This window comes from Conger conger, chromosome 16 (genome assembly GCF_963514075.1).
Source record: "Conger conger chromosome 16, fConCon1.1, whole genome shotgun sequence".
Taxonomy (NCBI): domain Eukaryota; kingdom Metazoa; phylum Chordata; class Actinopteri; order Anguilliformes; family Congridae; genus Conger; species Conger conger.
In genome coordinates, this window is record NC_083775.1 from 32,692,165 (window position 1) to 32,713,904 (window position 21,740).

The following is a 21,740-nucleotide window of genomic DNA, read 5'->3' on the forward strand; positions in this document are numbered from 1 at the left end:
CAGGGGGAACAAGCTGTCCCTCAGCACTGAGGGTGGTCTTACTGGGGTGGGTGGCTGGGGGGAAGAGCTCGACAGGAAATACCATCCTGGGCAGAGAGGAGTTTGGAGTTCGGAGAAGAACTGCACAGTGTGAGAAGAAGCAAGGTGAAGTCAATGGGAGGCAGGTCACTGTGGTCGACACACCCGGCTGGTGGAAGTTCATCCCGGGTGAGCTCACACCTGATTGGATAAAAGATGACGTGGCAAAGAGTTTGACGCTCTGTCACCCTGGACCCCATGCAATCCTACTGGTTATTCCTGCCGACACATCATTTAAAGAAGAACAAAGGAAAATAATTAGAGACAACATGAAGCACCTTGGAGAGAGAGTGTGGGGACACACTCTAGTGATCTTCACCTGGGGAGAAAGCCTAGGAAACCACACCATCGAGCAGCACATAGAGAGAGAAGGACAGGCCCTCCAGTGGCTTATAGAGAAATGTGGGAACAGGTACCATGTCCTCAGCAATAAGGAAAGGGAGGATAACATGCAAGTCACAGAGCTGCTGGAGAAGATTGAAGAGCTGTTAGCAGGTCGAATTGTCCTTCCTCTCAAGACTGAGAGACAAAGTGAAGTTATGGAGGAGATAGACGAGAAGGACAGAGAGACCCTGGGGGTTGATCTCAGCACAGAGAAGCAGAAAGTAACGGAGCTGATGAAAATCTTTGATGAACAGTGGATCAGGAGAGAAGATCTGTTGGAGAAACTGTATTTGGATTGTAGAGAAAGAGGCAATATTCTGCCTCCTGCTGATTTCCTAAAAAATCTTGAAAAGGAATGGAGCAGAATAGACTTGAACCTAAAGAAGATGATTCAGGAATACACCACTCCACCAAACAAGGCAGGCCGCATGGGAACCCCCCACTATGGTGAGTTTGGTTCATTCCATTCTGAATCAAGCTGAACTGCGCACTCTTCAGAAAGTATTGACAATTGTTGTGCATTTTTCTAGGGGGAGACATACTCTGTGCATCAAGGAGTTTGGTAGAAGCTGTTGGCTCTGAGGAAGAGGGGAGGACTCTTATGGAAGCAGCCAGCAAGACATTTGCCCAACAGTGGATAGAGAGAGAGGATGCTGCTTTTGAAAAGGAGTGGGGAAGGAAAGAAATAGGGATGTTCTGTCAATTTCGAAGGATGATTCAGGACATGACCAGCCTTCCAATGAGGGGAGCGGCAAGCATGGGGGAAGGCCCCAACTGTGAGTTTACTTAAGCTGATATCGTCAATATTATTAGTAACATAGGGAACCCTTAACTTCTTTAACATTACATCCTTACGTACTGAACCTTTCTTGAAATCTGAGTTCTTCACACTACTATTTCATGATCATGAGAACACTCATCAGGGTGGGTGGAGTGTATGAGAGCAACTGCTGGACATTGGAATCTTTTGCTCTCTATTTTATGTTCAGTTTTTATTGTAGGAAGTATGTGTATGTAAGAAAGCTCTAGTGGAGGAGAGGGTGACTGGTGTTTCCCTTTCTTCAGGTTTTAGTTAATCAGTGTAGCAGTTTGTAAATGCAAAATGTTTTCATTCAGGAAAAAAACTAGGCAGATTATATTTAGAATTTCTGTCTATATTTCAGTTCAGTGAGTATACAAAGGCAGATTGGTGGATATTAGTGAAAAGTAAATTCCTGAAAATGTATTTATTTAAAAATACAGTCATGAGCTCATGAGATAGCTTCTCAGGCTTGATTATGGAGAGATGAACAGTTCAAAAACCATTGCAAAGTAGACGCTACATATCCAGTTAACAAGACACCACATATACAGTTGCCAGGCACTATCCAATTGTTAGGCCAGATATATCCAGGCATCCTGCGCCACCCAGTGGACATCACACTATCCAGCTGGGTCAGGCGGGATGTGCAGCTGGGTAGCACCGTGCTCTTTTGCTGGATATCTCCTTAGAATGACTGGTGTCTTGTAATTGAATATGCTATGTCTAGTTTGGCCATGTTTAAGAATTGGTAAGGCACAACAAAGTACAAATACAATTTTAAAGGTTTTAAGCATTAGGTGAAAAGGTAGCCCTGGAGATTAACTTGGTTACCGAGACGCAGCCCTGTGTTCCGACTCTTTGTTTGCTATTTGTCTGTATTTAGTCCCAGATGAACCACCGACAACAGTGAACATCAGAACAGCACAGTAACACTTTCTGAGACAGGAGCACAGGAAATGTGACATGTATCGCTGAAAGGATGTAGAAAATACCCTAGTATGGGCATTCTGAAGTGTAATGCATGAGTAATGATTGTTACTTTACTGTAGTGTTGCATTTGCCTACCAGCGCTCTCTGATACAGCCTGTTTCCTTTCACAGTGTGTGCAGAGACATCCTCAGAGCCTGACACCTCTCATCTTGCAAGGGCCTGCATCAAGGTGTGTGACTGGATGAGTGAAAAGCATCATGGGAATTCTGCTGCTGCATCTGGATATGAAACAAGTTCTGAAATTAGCAACACAGAGGCCTCTGACATCACAGAAAGAGACCAGGGACAGGAACACTGCGGGACTGCAGATGCGTGAATCTATGACCACAGTAATATAGCATCAGTCCATATACTACACTACACTACTAACACTGAACAGTGCACAATAGCAACATTCTTTATACTACACCAACACTGAACAGTGTAATACAGCATCACTCCTTATACCAAATCAACACTGCACAGTGTAATATAGCACCACTCCTTATACTACATGAACACTGACCACTGTAATATAGCATCACTCCTTTTACCAAATCAACCCTGCACAGTGTAATATAGCCTCACTCCTTATACCAAATCAACACTACACAGTGTAATATATCATCACTCCTTATACCAAATCAACACTGCACAGTGTAATATAGCACCACTCCTTATACAACATCAACATTGAACAGTGTAATATAGCACCACTCCTTATACTACATCAACACTGACCACTGTAATATAGCATCACTCCTTATACCAAATCAACACTGCATAGTGTAATATAGCATCACTCCTTACACCAAATCAACACTGCACAGTGTAATATAGCATCACTCCTTATAGAACATCCACACTGAACAGTGTAATATAGCACCAATCCTTATACAACATCAACAATGAACAGTGTAATGTAGCATCAGTCCTTATACAACATCAACAATGAACAGTGTAATATAGAACCACTCCTTATACTAAATGAACACTGAACAGTGTAATACAGCATCACTATCAGGGTCTCAGAACAGAGGATCCAGATGCAAGACTCATACGGAGGTTTTTTTGTCAGAAAAGTCTTTATTACCAGATAGCAGGTCAGACAGACGAGAAAAAAAGCCAGCAAACAGATACAGCCGGGATAACGCAGTTTGTAATTGATAGTCCAGGCAATGGGTCACATTTCCAACAAACAGATCATATCAATGGTAATCCAAAGAGTAGTAGTGGTCACAGGCGATGGGTCGAAAACAGACAGGCGGAATAAGCTAAACTTGGAGGTTGGGGATGAAATAGGTCTTAACAGATATCATTACATTACATTACATTACATTACGTGGCATTTAGCAGACGCTCTTATCCAGAGCGACGTACAACAAAGTGCAAATCAAACACAAGAACAAGTGCAAAAGTGGACCTGAGAGGACAGTACAGTTCCGAGTCCTAGTGTAAACATACAGAAATTCAGAACCCTTGAAGAGTACAATCAACTTTCAATCTAGCATACCACAGTTGGCAGCTAGAATACAACAACAGCCAATAAAAACAACAATACCTATACAAGTACCGATATCTATACATAAGTGCCATTACGGTCTAAGGCTAATCACAGTGATTGTGAGTTGGGGAGGGAAAGGTGTAGCCTGAAGAGATGGGTCTTCAGTCTGTGCTTGAAGGAGGTCAGAGACTCTACCGTTCTGACATCCACCGGGAGGTCATTCCACCACCGTGGGACCAGGACAGACAGTCGTTGTGAGCATATCAATCAGACAGGGTGGCTACAGTGTTCACAGAGGTAAAAAAAAAAACATGGAAACGCTAACAACAGACTACCATACATACAAAACACACTCCCTTTACTACAATAGCATGAACCACTGTAATAGAGGCACCACTTATACTACATTAACGCTGGCCAGTGTAATGCAGGACCAGTCACTGTCCACCCATCTATCCGCTATGTAACCCATTTTCCTGGTCAGGGTGGCAGGGCGGGGGCATGTATCCATGTTCTTGTAGACAGAGCACAGGAATCATTTGAAACTTAAAAAAAAAAAAAGCGTGAAGTGAAGACACAAGGAGGAAATCGCAAAATATGAGCGGGGAAAAAATCTCAAAGCCCAGGTACAGATGGTAAAGACAACACTTAATGTCATATAAATGGTAATGGAATAACCACCCCATTTCTCTATGACTGCCACTGCAGTGACCAAGAACACATCAGACTATACCTCAAACACAATTTCTCCGCACGATTACACCCAATCTAGTGTCAATCATGTATCACTTGTATCTTCAAACCCTTTCATGTTGTATTTGTATCTAGCACATTCATTTTGCACTTGTTTCTCCATCTTGATATTGTGGTTCCTGCAAAGGTCATTTTTTAAATTGATTCTTAATTGACAATGTGTGTAATTTACAATCACGTGATTAAAGACAACCTTTTATTTTAATCCTTATTACTATTATACCACTTTCTGCATCGTTTGGAAGGGAGTCTTTCTTTATCTTTCTCCCAGCAGGCAGACAGCCTTTCACCTTGGTGTCTCTGCTTCTCCTAGAAGGGGGTAGCTAGCACATTCCGGTCTTACAGAAGACCAACAAGGGGTAACAGTGAAGACAAAATATGGATAAAAGTTAGCAGCCAGCTGGGTTCATCTCCACCCCCACCCCCTTCTGGGTCAGTATACTGAAAAATGTATTTAAGTCATACTGTGGACTGGATCCCAAGCACTGAGAGAAGTAATAATTATAATTGTAATAATAGACAGGCCTTTAGGAGTAAATACGTATAGAACTAAGCTCTGAAGTAAATTACCTTGTTGTGTAATATGGTATTTTTGTTGTCCGTGAGAGTGCAAGCTGAACACAGGCCAGTGCGATAGAGGCGCTGTGTAGCGGGTCCGTGTGTGTGCGCGCGTGTGTGAAAGTGAGACGGGTGCGTGGGGGGGTTGGACCCAACGTGACTCAGGAACAGGGATGTAATAAAGTCCCGTCAGGGCTTTATTCAGGGAATGTCCCGAGAGCGTTGTCAAAAAACAAGCAATGTTCGTTCACGTAAAATCCAGCCAAAACCAAAGTGCAGTACCGAGGGAGAAGGCAGTCTCGTAATCGGTATACCATGCAAAAAGTGGAGAGAAGGAAAGCTGTCAGTGGGGCAGAAGTACAGGCGGACGGTAGGCAGGCTCAAGGTCGGTGACGGTGCAAGACCGAAGTCCGCTCCGTGGGGCAAAAGCACAAATACAGCAGGCAAAGTCGTGGTACAGGCAGGCAATGGTCAATAAAACAGAAGTCAATAATCTTTGGTCAATAAACAGGCTTGGATCGTAATGGGAAGACAAATGGCTTGCCAAAACCGCTAAAGCGGTACACTGACGAACAGGGGGCAACAATTTTGCAAAGACAAGACATGGAACTGAGCTTATATGCAGGTGTAGACAGGTGCAGACAATTAGCTTGAGAGCAGCATGAGAATGGAAATCAGGTGTGGAGGATTGACAAGTTAACGAGGTAATTAGTAATCGTTAGTAATAAACCTATTCTGCCCTAGCGTTAGTAAATTAGTAAATTACATGCACAAGAAACGTAAGGTAACATGAACACATGGTTAGAATGTTAGTATTACCCAAACCTGATCTAAAGTTAGTAGATTAGTAAGAAGACAAGGGAAATTGAAACAATTAGGGCGTGAGTGACAGAAAGGGAGAGAGAGAAAGCAGGAATGCAAGGTTTGCAGAAAGACACGGAAAAGTATGCTAAACAATGAACAGAACCACATAACATGAAGCAAACATAAATCATGACATTACATTACATTATTGGCAAGTTTGTGAACAAGTTTGTGAAATTATGACAATAAATTATATAAGATGACATGGCAAGTCTAAGAAATAAATGGTAACAAGATCTAAACATGAAACATAACATGACAAGACAATGAAACGTAACAAGAAATAATGGCGAGACTAGACTAACATAATACGTAACATGACAATAACGTAACTAAGACAATAACTAAACATGAAACATGACGTGACAAACATGAAACGTGACAGAAAGTGTCGACAGTGGAGACAAATTGTCTAGTAGATTTGAATATGTCTTTGATCAGATTAAGGTGCACCTTAAAAAAAAAAAAATTAAAAAATACAACTTTTAATAAGTGAAAAAGGAAAATTATTAATAGTAAGGTAATAACCATGGGCTCGAAGAGGTCAAAGAGGCAAGACCCAGCATTTACGGGTCCTATGAAAATAATGCCTGATAAGTATGGATCGGAAGCCACACAGCCAAATGGACAATGAAGATGTGTCAAGGAGGAGGAGATGCAAGCACGGGATGGTGAGTCCGGTTTTTCTATATAGAACAACCCCAAATTCATTACCAATCTGGTCCTTACAGGTCAATGGGCGATCATTAGACTTTATTGTAGATATCCGTGTTGGAATTTGAGGAGAAATGGTACGGTGAAACTAAATTGTGTACTGCATTGTTTTTGGTAGGACAAGATTTGCGCATTATCTGTACAATTGAACTCAGCACAACAATCATTTTGTACCATTTTGGGAAGCGCACCCCATGCATCTCTGTGTAAAGCCTTAAACAAAAAATGAAAGGCCACAGGACCCTGGGTTAAATTATGTTTGGACATCACAGACTGGCAAGAGACAAGAGAACTCACTCTGCTTGTTACTGCACACCAGTTTCAAAATTCTCTAACAGCTGTTTGCAGCATTCATGTATTGCCTTGTGACACTCACGTATTTGCAGGTGTCAGATCCAAAACTGAGTGCAATTCCCTCTCAATGGCGGCCCACGTCCAGATATGATGTGGGGCTCATGACTGGGGCTGCTGCACTTCGAGTTAAGTCAGAGTACAGGCCATGTAAACGCTAATATCCTTGTTTTTTTTTTGTTTCTTTTTGTCCCCGGTATCTTGGGCAAGCAGTATGATTGATCTGGGTGCCGTGTGTTTTGGGGCCAGTTTGATCTATAACAGGGGAGTACCCTTGTATTCTTCCAGAGGTGTCAGATATTCCCCCTGTTGCTTATTTCATACTTTATTTAGGCATTTGGGGATGGGATATGAGGGGGGGGGTGGAGTAGCAAGTCTTCGTCTTCGTCTTCTTCCCTGAGTAGGCTGTTACTGCTCTCCTCCCCCACGCCGCAGATTGAGGGGGGGGAGTGGCATAGGAGAGGGGAAGGGAGGGGGACACAAGTGATGGGGAGAGACACCAAACATAACAAGACATACGTTCAAGACAGTACAAAGACAACTACAACACTAAAGACTTGCGGCACTAAAGGCTGGCCCCGCCAACCAGTGGTCCCCAAGCATCGGGCCCCCCGCGCCAGGGGCGGGCCGCCCCAACCACAACAAGCCCACCCGAGCCCCGGCCCCCAGGCGGGCGAGGCGGCGCCCACCGCGGCGCCCGGACGGCGAACCCCCAGGCCCCGCAGAGAAGGGGCCTAAACGCTGGCCAACTATCCCTGTCCGCCTCCCAAGGCCCTAGTGTGATATGTGGTGTGGGTGGAGTGTGTCTCTGACTGACGTGCAATTAAAATTGGGGCGACGGTTGGGCGACAGAGAGCTAGTCTGCCCCATCCCTCCCCCCGGAGCCCTAGTGACATATGGTGACTAATGTGTGTTGTTACATTTTTTTTCTTTTTTTTGGGGGGGGGGGCGGCGCAACAAGGCAGGGTCCGGCAAACAGGACGAAGCCGCCCCGAACCTATCCTCCCTCCTCACCGTCCCCCCAAAACCCTAGTGACATGTGAACGGGAGGGGGGGAGCGGCCAGGGCGGCCCGGGGTGGGAGGAGGACACCGGCCATGCGCAGCCCCCCACCCATCCGCCCCCCCCCCACACACCCCTCACCACCCCCCGCACCCCAACCACCGCAGGACCCAGGGTGCCCCCCCCCCAGGCACCGCAGCGAGCACCGCCCCGCCCCGCCCGGGGGCAGGACCCGACAAGCGCAGCCCCACCGCAAGCGGGCAGCCACGCCCCCAGGAGCCAACACGGCCACCACAGCCGGCCACAGGGGCGAGACGGGCCCCAAGGCCCCCCGGCCACCCCAACCCACCCTCCCCAAGCCCCCACCCGCCCAAGAGGACAGCGCCCCCAAGGCCACCGACCCTTGTTTTTGATGCATTGCTAAAAGCTGGTGTTGTGGTTCCCGGTCCTAAGTCACCCTGCAATACCCCGATTCTGCCTGTAAGAAAACATGATGGATCTTGCCATTTTGTACAAGATTTACGAGCTGTAAACAGCACAGTTCAACACCGGGCTCCAGTGGTTCCAAATCCGACCCCTATTTTAGCCCAAACATTTCACTGTGATCGATCTTGCTAATGCTTTTTTCACTATACTGGTTGATATTGATTCCCAGTACTGGTTTGCTTTTACGTTGAAGACAAAATGATACACCTGGTCTAGACGACCACAAGGGTATGCTGAGTCTCCGGCTGTATTTTCTGCTGCGCTGCAGAAGAATTTGGAACAGTTCCACTTTTCTTAGGGGTGTGGCACACTAATTCAGTATGTTGAAATTCTTATCTGCTCACCACAATCGTGCCTCCAACATTTGCTAGAGCTGCTAATATTCCCAGGCACACAGGGCCACAAGATCAAACGAGAAAAACTCTGGCCTGACTGAAGTTACATATCTAGGCCACAAAAGTTCTGAAGCTGGCAAATCTTTGGGAACTGACAGAATCCAGGTTATTGTCGACCTTCCTAGATGCCAAAGTAAAAAACAGGTAATGTCTTTTCTTTGCATGACAGGTTATTGTAGGCTGTGGATCCCTGACTATGCAGAAGTCGCACAACTATTGCTTGGCACACGGCCTCAATCGCTCTGCTAACAATAAGGTTACATGGACAGAGACTGCTGACATATCTTTTCAAGCCCTTACCTTGGGCCTTCCTGACATGAACAAACCTTTTCTTTTGACTGTTGATGAGATGGCTGGTTATATGTCTGCTGTTCTTCTGCAAAAACATGGTGATAGAAACAGGCCTGTTGCATATTATTCTAAGAGACTTGATGCTGTCGCTAGGGGTCTCCCCCCATGATCAATTTCAGCAGCTGCTTCTGCTGTTTCGGCTTCTGCATCGATCCTTGCTTATCGCCCACTCCACACTCACTGTTTTGGTTCCTCATGCAGTAGCTGAAATTCTGCTAAAGCAGAAAACTGCTCATTTCTCACCAGCCCGGGTACTTCATTACCAACATGTGCTTCTTTCCCTGCCGAATGTTACATTGAAGCATTGTACTGTTCTGAATCCAGCTACACTGCTTCCTACCCCTGAGGATGGGGAGCCTCATAATTGTGTGCACGTTATAGATCAAGTTCTCTCTCCCCATCCTGATCTCACTTCCACCCCCCTTCCCAATGCAGACTTGGAGATTTTTGTTGACGGTTCTGCCAGTCGCTGTCCCCTTACAGGTGACGGGTTGGTTCTGCCAGTCGCTGTCCCCTTACAGGTGACGGGTTGGTTGGATATGCAGTCGTGTCGTATGACATTACCAAGGTTACTGATGTGTGCAAGAGAAACATGTCACCTGCAATCTCGTTACCATTGGATAAAACACAGACTGCACATTGTTCTGGCTTATCTCCCTCTTCTCACCTCAGGACCTGGTGTTATCTGATTGATATTGGCTTTGTGGGCGCTCTGTTTATTCACCCCTCCCTGCTTAATGGAGCGGAGTTTGTGCTTTGTACATTGCTTTATATGATTCCACATTTGTAATTCCTAACAGGTCCACATATAATCATACAGCGTAAAGAGGGGCCTAACAGACTGCAAAATATGACTTTTGGCGTGATGTGATGAATTTCTTTTGTGATATGAACAGATTCCTCCTCCTTTGGTTCTCTTCCCAGTCAATTGAAATTTATCTACAAATAGATATTTAAAAAAATTCCCTTTACCTTCTTCAAGTAAAACACTCAATAGCAGCTTTTATTGGTGAAACCCAGTCACTGTATTACCACTGACAAAAATAATTGCTTGGCTCTGAAAAATCATACTTAGGGAAAAAGCCAAAGAATTTCTAAATATTTTGGGTCTATTTTTGCACTTATGTACTATTATCTTGGCTACTGTCATATTAATGAATCTGAATGGAACACAGCATGTATCTATGTACGCTGTGCCTTTTTTTTTTTTTTCCTCAAGTCTTCATTTTGTACCGTGTCTGTATTTCAGACTAAGAACTCAAAAATGGCAGAAAAGGCAGGAACTGTGTGCTTTCCTCAGTCACTTTTGTTGTATGTGTCTAGTTCAAATATTGTCGGAGTTGAAACTTATCTTTTGGAGTCAGATAAACGAGAACACATTTCATTAACGCTGTTCCAGTAGCACCTGGTAAGATACTGGTGTATTTGGGGGGTTCCTACAGTATGTAGAAATTACAGGACTTTTTTATGCATTCCCCCCAATTTCAGGGTGTCATAATATTTTGAAGGATTGGGTTCATAAGTGTAGATCAGGACACAGTCGGAGAGGACCAGTACCACGGAATTTATAGTCTTGAGAAAATCTTTAAAACCAAAACAGCTGGAATAAACTCTCTAAAAAAAGGAGAGAAAGAGTGAGAATAGAAATGAATACAAATGGATCATCTGGTCATGTTGGTGAGTTTTCCTTTCATTCCTGTCTGACTATGGTACATATTAAACACACACTTAGTATACAAACAGTTCCTGTCGGAATAAGCACTTTCTGTAGGGAGAGAAACACTTCCTGCAGTTCCTGTTGTTGTACTGGAATCTTCTCTCCAGAAAGGCTTGCAACGTGTTACCTTTGAAAGTTGAAATGGATCTTTAATTTTGGTGTAACATAGATAAATTTGTGGAGCTTAGTCCATTATATTTCAATTGTGTGAATACTAACAACATCTGTCCCTGCTGACTGTTAACATCGTCCCCATTCCTCTGTTTGTTCGGCTACCAATTCACTCACACTAATGTCCTGGACTTGGCCAAAATGCATAGTTTTAAGGCACAAACTAATTAAAGAGGACAATAGATGAAATCAGTGTAACGTCAAATAATTTACTTCCGGGTGGATGCATTCGAGGAATGTGAATAGCAGGCAGTGTTTTCCGTGTAATTTAGGCAAGTAAATATTGGAATATAAAAATATATTTTTTAAACTGAACGAAATTTATGATTTATATGATGTGATAGCTGTCAGCACCCCCTAACCATGATTGTGTAAACAATTTTTTATTGGGATTATATTATGCGTTTTATATTGGGTTATTTGCCGGATATTTGGATTTACGAATTTAATAGCCTACTAAGGTTGTAGCTTGTTCTCCATTGTAACCGCATACAGGATTTGTCATTGTTTCAGCATATGACGTTTCGTTCCTGAGCTATTGAAGCTGGAATCCGAATATCTTAATATAAAACCAACTTTACGGGAATCATAACAGAGTGAATAGGTGTTCGGACCATCGTGAGCTAACATGGTCTTCTGAACACAGCGATGTTGTGCAGTTGTTTGTCTTTTTCTTTATAAATATTGGTCAAATTTACACCAATCAACAAAAAAAAAAGTGTTTCAGTGAGAAAAAAAGTGTTTCAGTGACTGGGATAGACAATGAGCAACCATAATCATAAACCACATTCCTCTGGAGAAAAACTACCATTGGAAGCGGTCGCTTCCCCGTCTATACCTTAGTTACCTTTCTAAACGATTATTATCAGATGAAAAATTCAAACGGACGGTAATAAATGCTGGATTCGCCTGACTTTGACTCATATTCAAAAATATATATGAGTTTTCCGACATTTCGGATGCTGTTTCAACTTGCCCCAGAGGTGTTTGTCATAGACATGCATCTTCTTTTTGGAAGAAAAATATTAGCTCTAATATGTGTATATATTTTTTTATTAAGTGAAAACCTAAAAGTGTTTGGTTGTTCCCCAGTCACCCCTACCCCACTAATTCAATGAATGGTGTTAAGCAGATGGTTTTTATTTGATGGCTTGTTTGTTTCCTCAGTATTCCCAATATCGCCTTTAATCCCTTGTTCTTAACATGCTCATGGAACCCCCCTAGTGTTCCAAGTGCACATTTTATTAATATTAGAAGCACCGATTAAAAAAAGAAAAAAAATTATAGCAGTTTTGATCAGATCCACAGAGCCTATGAATATCATAAATCTAGCATATCTGAGCCAAACTTGAACAAACATACAAGTAACACGAACATTATCAAAATAAGCAGAACCTATAGAAGGGGTTTTTTTTTTTTCTAAGTTACACGGAGGAACCATCTGTAAATATATACCCAGTGTTATATTTTTTTCTGACATTCAAATATTTTATCGCATTTTGTTAAAGGTATAATAGGTAATTTCGGACTCGGAATTTTTGTGACTCGATCAGGGGTCAGTATTCTTCACTCCAAAATCTTGATCCTCCAACTCCACAGGAAGTCCGAGACATCATCATGTCTCTAAAGAACTCAGCTCATGGTCATGATGGAATCAAGAGTATCCTTATCAAGGAGACAATTGATCACATCATCACACCTCTTACTCATATTCTTTCTTTATCTCTTCTCTCTGGCACCATCCCCCACGATCTAAAAATCGCAAAAGTCATACCCATATTCAAATCAGGTGATTCTAAGGAATTTAGTAACTACCGTCCTATATCAATTCTTCCTTGTATCTCTAAAATCTTAGAAAAACTGATCTATTCTAGACTATCCAATCACCTTGCAGTAAATAATATATTATACAAACACCAATATGGATTTCGTAAAAAATACTCTACCGAGTATGCCATAATACAGCTCGTTAATTATATCTCATCAGCTCTTGATAACAAAAAATTTGCCCTTGGTGTCTTCCTGGATCTAAGCAAAGCCTTTGACACGGTATGCCATGCTATACTGCTTGCCAAACTCAAAAGATATGGAGTGAAGGATACTGCCCTTAAACTGTTAACCAGTTACCTTGTCAATAGAGAGCAATATGTCCATCTAAATGGTGTTTCCTCAAAGAAATCTAAGATCGCATTTGGTGTCCCCCAGGGCTCAGTCCTGGGTCCTTTATTATTTTTAATCTATATAAACGATATGGCCATGTCATGTACAAATCTCCTTCCAGTTCTGTTTGCGGATGACACAAATCTCATAGCTTCCCACGATGATTTTCACTCCCTGATCAGAATTGTTAATAATGAACTATCTATTTTAGCGCAATGGTTCCAACGAAACAAACTAACCCTCAATGTGAAGAAGTGCAACTTCATGATCTTTTGTAACATAAACAAACACTACCCAAAAGAACTAGCCAAAATTCTCATAAATAATGCTGAAATCCATCTAGTCCAGCAAACTAAATTCTTAGGCATCATTATTGATAGTGATCTCAAGTGGTCTAATCACATTGACCTAGTCACCAAAAGATCTTCAAGGATGCTGGGCATATTGAGGAAAGTTTGTCCCTTAGTTCACTCTTCAGCTCATCTTACTCTGTATTATAGCTTCCTGTTCCCTTTCATCAATTACTGTAACATTATCTGGGCAGCGACCTATCCTACATATCTTAATAAACTACGTACAGTACAGAAGAAATACTTAAGGTTTATCTCCCACTCAAATAGATATGCACCATCCGCCCCCCTTTTTAAAAAATATAACATATTGCCGATTGAAAAAGTGAACACATACCAGATATGCATATTCATCCACAAATTCATGTATAGAAAACATGAACTTCCAGACACCCTTCAGAATCTATTTACTGCCACCTCCAATGTCCATTCACATCAAACGAGACACAGCAACAATAATCTACTCCTATCGCGCTCACAAACATCAAGACACCAGTATAATCTTTCCGTTAGAGGCCCAAAGCTGTGGAGTGAACTAAGCCCTCAACTGAGATCTATGTCCTCACATACTGTCTTTAAAAAACATTTGAAAAAATATCTAATGTCTACCTAATCTGCTACTAAATATTCATCTCAGTTATTTGTTTCTCTTCTTCTTGTATCATCCCATGTTTAGTCATCATCCTATGTTGTCTTTTTTTTTCTCATATCATCCTATGTTCAATCATCATCCTATGTCTGTTTCTTCGTTTTCGTATCATCCTATATTCAATCATCATCCTATGTTGTCTGTTTTTTCTTTCTTATATCATTTTATGTTTAATCATCATCCTATGTTGTCTGTTTCTTCTTTCTTATTTCATTTTATGTTTAATCATCATTCTTTGTTGTCTGTTTCTTCTTCCTTATATCATCTTATGTTTAATCATCACTCTATGTTGTCGGTTTCTTCTTTCTTATATCATCTTAGTAAGTAGTAAGTGTTGGTTAGGTGTGGAGCTCTGTACAAGCCTGTTAGGGCTTCGCTCCCACCTTGCACAGATTTGTACTAAAATTTGTGCTAAATAAATAAACATAAACATAAACAGAGCCTGCCGTGACTTGACTTTGGTATGCTACTTCTTTTTGAAGTTTTCACTTTAGCTAACCAACCATATTGTGAGCAAGCTAGATCTTTGGCTATGTAACTAGCTGGCTGTAGAACTATGATATGATAGTCTACCACAAAAAATGCAACTGTAACGTACAGTTTGAGAGTTTTACACAAGTAAAAGGAGTGTCGCTGCCCGAATTGCACTCCAGAGAAGCGATCACAGAAATACCAGTTCACTACCAGTAACAACAAAAACTAGATATTACTAGTAAGCTTCCCGAATTTACAAATATCCACCTGAATGCTTATGCAATTGCCATATATTTTATTGTAAGTGGAGATTTGTAAATTCGTCAAGCTAACTATAGCTAATGAGACGGGTGCGTGGGGGGACCCAAAATGCACGACTCAAACAATAGTTATATAAAAGACCCAGGGCTTTATTCGGGACGAATCCCAGGAGCGTAGTCAAAACAAGCAAAGTCCGTACACGTAGATCCAGCCAAACAAATAGTAAACAAACAAAAAGCACGGTGCCGAGGGAAGAGGCAAACTCGTAGTCGGTAGACGTGCAGGGAGGTCCGGTAGCAGGAGAGCTGTCAGCGGGGCAGATAAACAGGCGGACGGCAGGCAGAGGCGTAGTCGTGGGCGAAGCGGGAGTCGAAACCATGAAAAAAATCAGCGAAGCAAAAGTACAAAACGGTAGCCCAGGACGTGGTCAAAAACAAACAGTGGTCAAGAAAACATAAATCAATAAACAATGGTCGGTAACAGGCTTGGATCGTAACGTGAAATCAACCAGTAACTAATGCTCAAGAGTTGCGTAGTAGAACTAGAGGCAGGCAACTTCACAGTGAACAGTAGCGCGACTGGGCTATAAATGCGGGTGTAGACAGGTGTAGACAATTAGTTAGAGCGTAGCAAGGAAATGGAAAACAGGTGCGATGGATGACAAGTTTAACAAGGAGATTAGTAATCGTTAGTAATAAACCTATCCTGCCCTAGCATTAGTAAATTAGTAAATGACATGCACGAGAAACGTAAGGTAACATGAACACATGATTAGTTTGTTAGTTTCTACCCAATCCTGATCTAGCGTTAGTAGTTTTAGTAAATAGACAAATGGAAACAATTAGGGAGTGAATGACAGAAAGAGAGAGAGAGAAAAGGCGGAACGCAAGGTTTGTATGCAAAGTGTATGCATAAACAACGACCAGTTAACGTGACAATAAACATAAATCAAAACATAACACAAAGCGAAACTAAGACGATAACCACTCAACATAACAAGGTAATGTAATCGTACGAAACATAACTAGACATGACAAGAAAATAAATCGTAACGAAACATAACTAAACAACATGACGAACCTAGACTAACATAATACATGATAAGACACTACGTGACTAAGACAACATGAATAAACATAAAACATGGCAAGACAGACCTGAAACGTGACAGCTAATTTGCTTGTTACTACCGATAACAAATTGGTATTGTTTTATAGCTAGATATGTAGTCTTTGCTTGGATAATAAGCAATAGTATACAGCATTTCAGTGATTGCTTGGAATGCAATTTGGGCAGCTACACGAACAATCAGTAAGGCCCCACGCAATTGGCTGTGGCAGTTAGAACAAATTTTCAACCAATGAGTATGAATGGGTGAATGAGAAGCATCAATTGTACAGCACTTTGGATAAAGGCACTATATAAATGCCAACCATTTACTATTTAAGGCTCAGCAATACTTGAGGCTATCCAGCAGATCAAATGAGTTATACTGCACTTATATCTGCAGATTGCCACACAGCAGGAGAGGATCAGTGCTGCGGAATCTGAGAATCTTTCAACCCAAAACAGCTGGAATGCACTCAGCAAAAAGAGTGTGCGTGAGAGAGAGAGAGAGTGGAGAAATTGATACAGGTGGATCATCTGGTCATGTTGGTGAGTTCTCTTTTAATATCTGTATGTCTGGCCTGTATATCATTATACATCTGAAACACAAACACTTTCTGAAGGAATTCATACAGTTACTGCAATTCCTTGGGTTGTACTGGAAAGTAAAAAAAAAGAATCATTTAGTTTGACATTGTCCAAAATTATTTGAAACAAAAAAGTTTGAAGCATAAGCATCAATTGGTTTGCTTCATGCTATTTTTGAAAGTTTACAGTTATCAAAATCAAGTAATGGGATCAACCTGAAAGTAGGGTTTTGACTTATTGAAATGCCACGTCTGGAAACATCTCGCTATAGGGCGACCCGACGTCCTGTTTTTTCCTGTGGCTAGAAAATGTCCAAAATGTGTTGCATATTCAACCAAGTAGCTGGTAAGGTGGAATGTTTCCGATGAAAATGAAACTTTATGTACTTCAAAAGGTATAATAGGCCTACTTATTGAGTTGTTATTGCTATGTCTCGGCATGTTTTGATCATTTTGAAGAGAACCTTAATTCACAATAAAACATAATTTGATCGCTTCCCACATCAGCACTACTTGCTGTATGAAACTTGAAATACGAGAAAATATATTGTTTCTTAAAAAAAATTATACAATGCCAAAGTCTAGCCAGGAATGACAAAAAAGTGATATTCAAGAAAGTAGATACTAAGCCTTTGTATGTCCAAAAAGGTGTTGATACTCTAATGCCTTTGCATGATTTGATTGGTTCATACATGATGCTGTTTGTGCTGTGTACAGCATTTTGCTACAGATTTACAATAGGTTTCATTGAACATTTTTTATGGCTGATAATGTATTTCAGCAATCATCCTTTACTATCATCCAAAAGAAAGTAATGTTCCTTTACCACAAAACTGGACCAATCAGCTTGCACTAACTACATTTTTGAATTTGTTTTGCTAACCACATTTGAAGGTGAAGTTAATCATCAACTTTTGTAGAAGTTTGTAGAATAATATTGTAGTGCTGCGATCCAACTAAGGGGCGGCATAACTAACTGCTCTGCTAATGCTGAATTCATCTTCAGTGCAGTGGCATATCACTGTTCCTGGAATGAGGCATTTCTAATCTGACACCGTTGATTAGAGAACCCAGCATGGCAGTTTATGTTCAGTTAAATATTACATTACATGACTAGATTATTCGCATTTGGCAGATACTCTTATCCAGAGCGACGTACATCAAAGTGCAAAGTGCATACCCATAACCAGAGATAAGTGCGCTGAAAGACCCTAGAGGGAAGTACCATTTAAAGTGCAAACAGTACAACAATGATGAGAACTAGGGCCTCTTTGATTAATCTGATTAATGGATTATATTTATATCAAAAAACGATTTCTATACAGGGCAATGCAATAGAATGCTATACACTATCATATGAACAATAAACAGCTTACATAGGCAAACAAAACTAGCAAAAATATAATTCTAGAGAGCAAGTTCTAACACACATAATGACACACTATGTAGAACAGAAAATAGCAATTAAGAGTGTTTGTTCTCTCTGACAGGGGACACACAACATCTCTCTGAGCTGAGGATTGTGTTGGTGGGATCAGAGGTATGTGGGAAGAGTTCAGCAGGAAACACCATCTTGGGAAAACAGGAGTTTGCATCTGGAATAAAAACTCTAGAGAGCAAGAAGGTGCAGGCTACCATAAATGGGAGGCAGGTCACTATGGTGCACACACCAGGCTGGGTCTGTTATTTTCCTGTTGAAGATTCTCCAGAACTGCTGAAAGACCAGATTATGTCTAGTGTGTCTCTGTGTACCCCTGGACCCCATGCTTTCCTGCTGGTCATAAATCTGGATTCAACGTTCCAAGAGAAACACAGGATAGCAGTGCAGGAACACCTGGAGCTTCTCGGCGAAATAGTGTGGAGACACACTATACTACTGTTCAGCTTTGGGGACACTTTCAGGGAAATGACCATCAAGCAGCACATTGAAGGGGAAGGACAGGCCCTCCAGATGCTTATTGAGAAATGTGGGAACAGGTACCATGTTCTCAGCAATAAGAACAGCAGTGAGGGCTCTCAGGTCTCAGAGCTACTGGAGATGATAGAGAAGATGGTGGCAGGTAATGGTGGCTGTCATTTTCAAATGGAGAGAGAAATTCTAAAGGACAGAGGAGGATTACAGAAGAGCGAGCCAAGCAGAGAGTAAGGAAGGTGTGGGAACACAGAGAGACACTCCGACACCTTCTCAGAGGTAATATTTTTAATGATTTTTATTTACGCCAGTTTTACCCGGTAAATCTAGTTCACTGAAAGTGATGTTCTTTCTCCCTGACAGGGGGAACAAGCTGTCCCTCAGCACTGAGGGTGGTCTTACTGGGGTGGGTGGCTGGGGGAAAGAGTTTGACAGGAAATACCATTCTGGGCAGAGAGGCGTTTGGAGTTTGGAGAAGAACTGCACAGTGTGAGAAGGAGCTAGGTGAAGTCAATGGGAGGCAGGTCACTGTGGTCGACACACCCGGCTGGTGGAAGTTTATCCCAGGTGAGCTCACACCTGATTGGATAAAAGAAGAAGTGGTGAAGAGTCTGACACTGTGTCACCCTGGACCCCATGCAATCCTACTGGTTATTCCTGCAGACACATCATTTCAAGAAAAACAAAGGAAAATAATTCGAGACAACATGAAGCACCTTGGAGAGAGAGTGTGGGGACACACTCTAGTGCTCTTCACCTGGGGGGAAAGCCCAGGAAACCACACCATCGAGCAGCACATAGAGAGAGAAGGGCAGGCCCTCCAGTGGCTTATAGAGAGATGTGGGAACAGGTACCATGTTCTCAGAAATATGGAAAGGGAGAATAGCACCCAAGTCACAGAGCTGCTGGAGAAGATTGAAGAGATGGTCGCAGGTAAAAGTATCTTTCATCTCAAGACACAAAGTAAAGTTTTGGAGGAGATAGAAGAGAAAGACAGAGAGACCAGGGGGGTTGATCTCAGCACAGAGAAGCAGAAAGTAACAGAGCTGATGAAAATCTTTGATGAACAGTGGATCAGGAGAGAAGATCTGTTGGAGAAACTGTATTTGGATTGTAAAAAAAGGAGCAATGATCTGCCTCCTGCTGATTTCTTAAAAAAGCTTGAAAAGGAATGGAGTAGAATAGAAAGAGAATTGAACCTAAAGAAGTTGATTCCGGAATGCAGCACTCCACCAGACAAGACAGGCAGAACCCTCCACTATGGTGAGTTTGGTTTATTCCGTTCTGAACCAGCCAGTCTACAGCTAGTATTGACTCCAGGCTAACTGTTTTGCTGTTTTCTAGGGGGAGACATACTCTGTGAATCAAGGAGTTTGGTAGAAGTTGTTGGCTCAGATGAAGAGGGAATAACTCTTGCAGAAGCAGCCAGCAAGACACATGCCCAACAGTGGATAGAGAGAGAGGATGCTGCTTTTGAAAAGGAGTGGGGAAGAAAAGAAATGGGGATGTTCCGTCACTTTAAAAGGATGATTCAGGACATGACCAGCCTGCCTGTGAGGGGGGCGGCAAGCATGGGGGAAGGCCCCGACAGTGAGTTTACTTAAGCCAATATTATCAGTAACATCGGGAACCCTTAAATTCTTTGACATTACATCCTTATGTACATCCTTATGTACATTACATTACATTACATCCTTATGTACTGAACCTTTCTTGAAATATAGTTTCTTCACCCTACTATTTTATGGTCATGAGAACATGGTGTCTAGAATGGTCATGTTTTAGAAGAGTTACGGAAAGAAGAAATAAAAATATAATTTTAAAAGTTTAAAGCATTAGGTGACAAGGTAAGGTAGCCCCAGAGATGAATTTGGCTACCAAGGCACAGCCCTGTGTCAGCAGTCTCTGACTAAAATAATTACATGAATTCTATTATGAGGTATCTAGTTTGGGCTGGTTTTTGAACTGTTCGACTCTCCGTACTTGATGCAGTGCTGGGTACTCTTCAGTCTTTTGATAACTGAGCCTAGATGGGCTGAAAGGCCTGTTCTCTTTGTTTGCTATTTGTCTGTATTTAGTCCCAGATGAACCACTGATAACAGCGAACATCAGAACAGCACAGTAACACTGCCTGAGACAGGAGCAGAAAGGATGTAGAAAAGACCATAGAATGGGCATTCTGAAGTGTAATGCATGAGTAATGATTGTTACTTAACTGTAGTGTTGCATTTGCCTACCAGCACTCTCTGATACAGCCTGTTTCCCTTCACAGTGTGTGCAGAGACATCCTCAGAGCCTGACACCTCTCATCTTGCACAGGCCTGCATCAAGGTGTGTGACTGGATGAGTGAAAAGCATCATGGGAATTCTGCTGCTGCATCTGGATATGAAACAAGTTCTGAAATTAGCAACACAGAGGCCTCTGACATCACAGAAAGAGACAAGGGACTGGAACACTGCGGGACTGCAGATGCATAAAACTGACCACTGTAATATAGCATCACTCCTTATACAACATCAACACTGAACAGTGTAATATAGCACCACTCCTTTTACTGCATCAACACTGAACAGTGTAATATAGCACCACTCCTTAGACAACATCAACACTGACCACTGTAATATAGCATCACTCCTTATACTGCATCAACAATGAACAGTGTAATATAGCATCACTCCTTATACCAAATCAAAACTGGAAAGTGTAATCGCAATAGCAGCCTTTATTGGTGAAACCCAGTCTGAATTACCACAGACTAAAATAATTGCTTGACAATTCTTTTGGCCATTGTCATATTAAATAATCTGAAAGGAACATAGAAAGTATCTATATATGCTGTGCCTTTTTCTTTTTCTTTCTTCTCAAGTCTTACTTTTGTATCATGTATTTATTTCACGCTAAAAACTCAATGTGATATAAATGGTAATGGAACGACCTCCCCATTTCTCTATGGCTGCCACTGCAGTGAGAACACATCTCCTCAGACTGTATCTTAAACACTACTTTCTGCATGATTACCCCCAATCTAGTATCAGTCATGTATCGCTTGTGTCTTCATCTTCAAACCCTTTCATGTTGTATTTGTATCCAGCAATCTAATTTTGCACTTGTTCCTCCATCTTGTAGTTTTTTACCATAATT

At 41.9% G+C, this 21,740-nt stretch overlaps 1 protein-coding gene across 5 annotated transcripts in view; it reads left to right on the top strand.

The window, feature by feature from the left end:
- LOC133114307 (GTPase IMAP family member 8-like) overlaps window positions 1-4,695 on the top strand; it is a 67,681-nt gene extending 62,986 nt beyond the window's left edge. For all 5 annotated transcript variants that reach the window (XM_061223579.1, XM_061223582.1, XM_061223584.1 and 2 more), the window contains 3 exons: window positions 4-909; window positions 993-1,238; window positions 2,365-4,695. In XM_061223579.1, coding sequence (XP_061079563.1) covers window positions 4-909; window positions 993-1,238; window positions 2,365-2,570 — 1,358 coding nt within the window. In that variant the 3' untranslated portion in view covers window positions 2,571-4,695. The remainder of the gene's footprint in view (window positions 1-3; window positions 910-992; window positions 1,239-2,364) is intronic.
- Window positions 4,696-21,740: the final 17,045 nt, after the last annotated feature.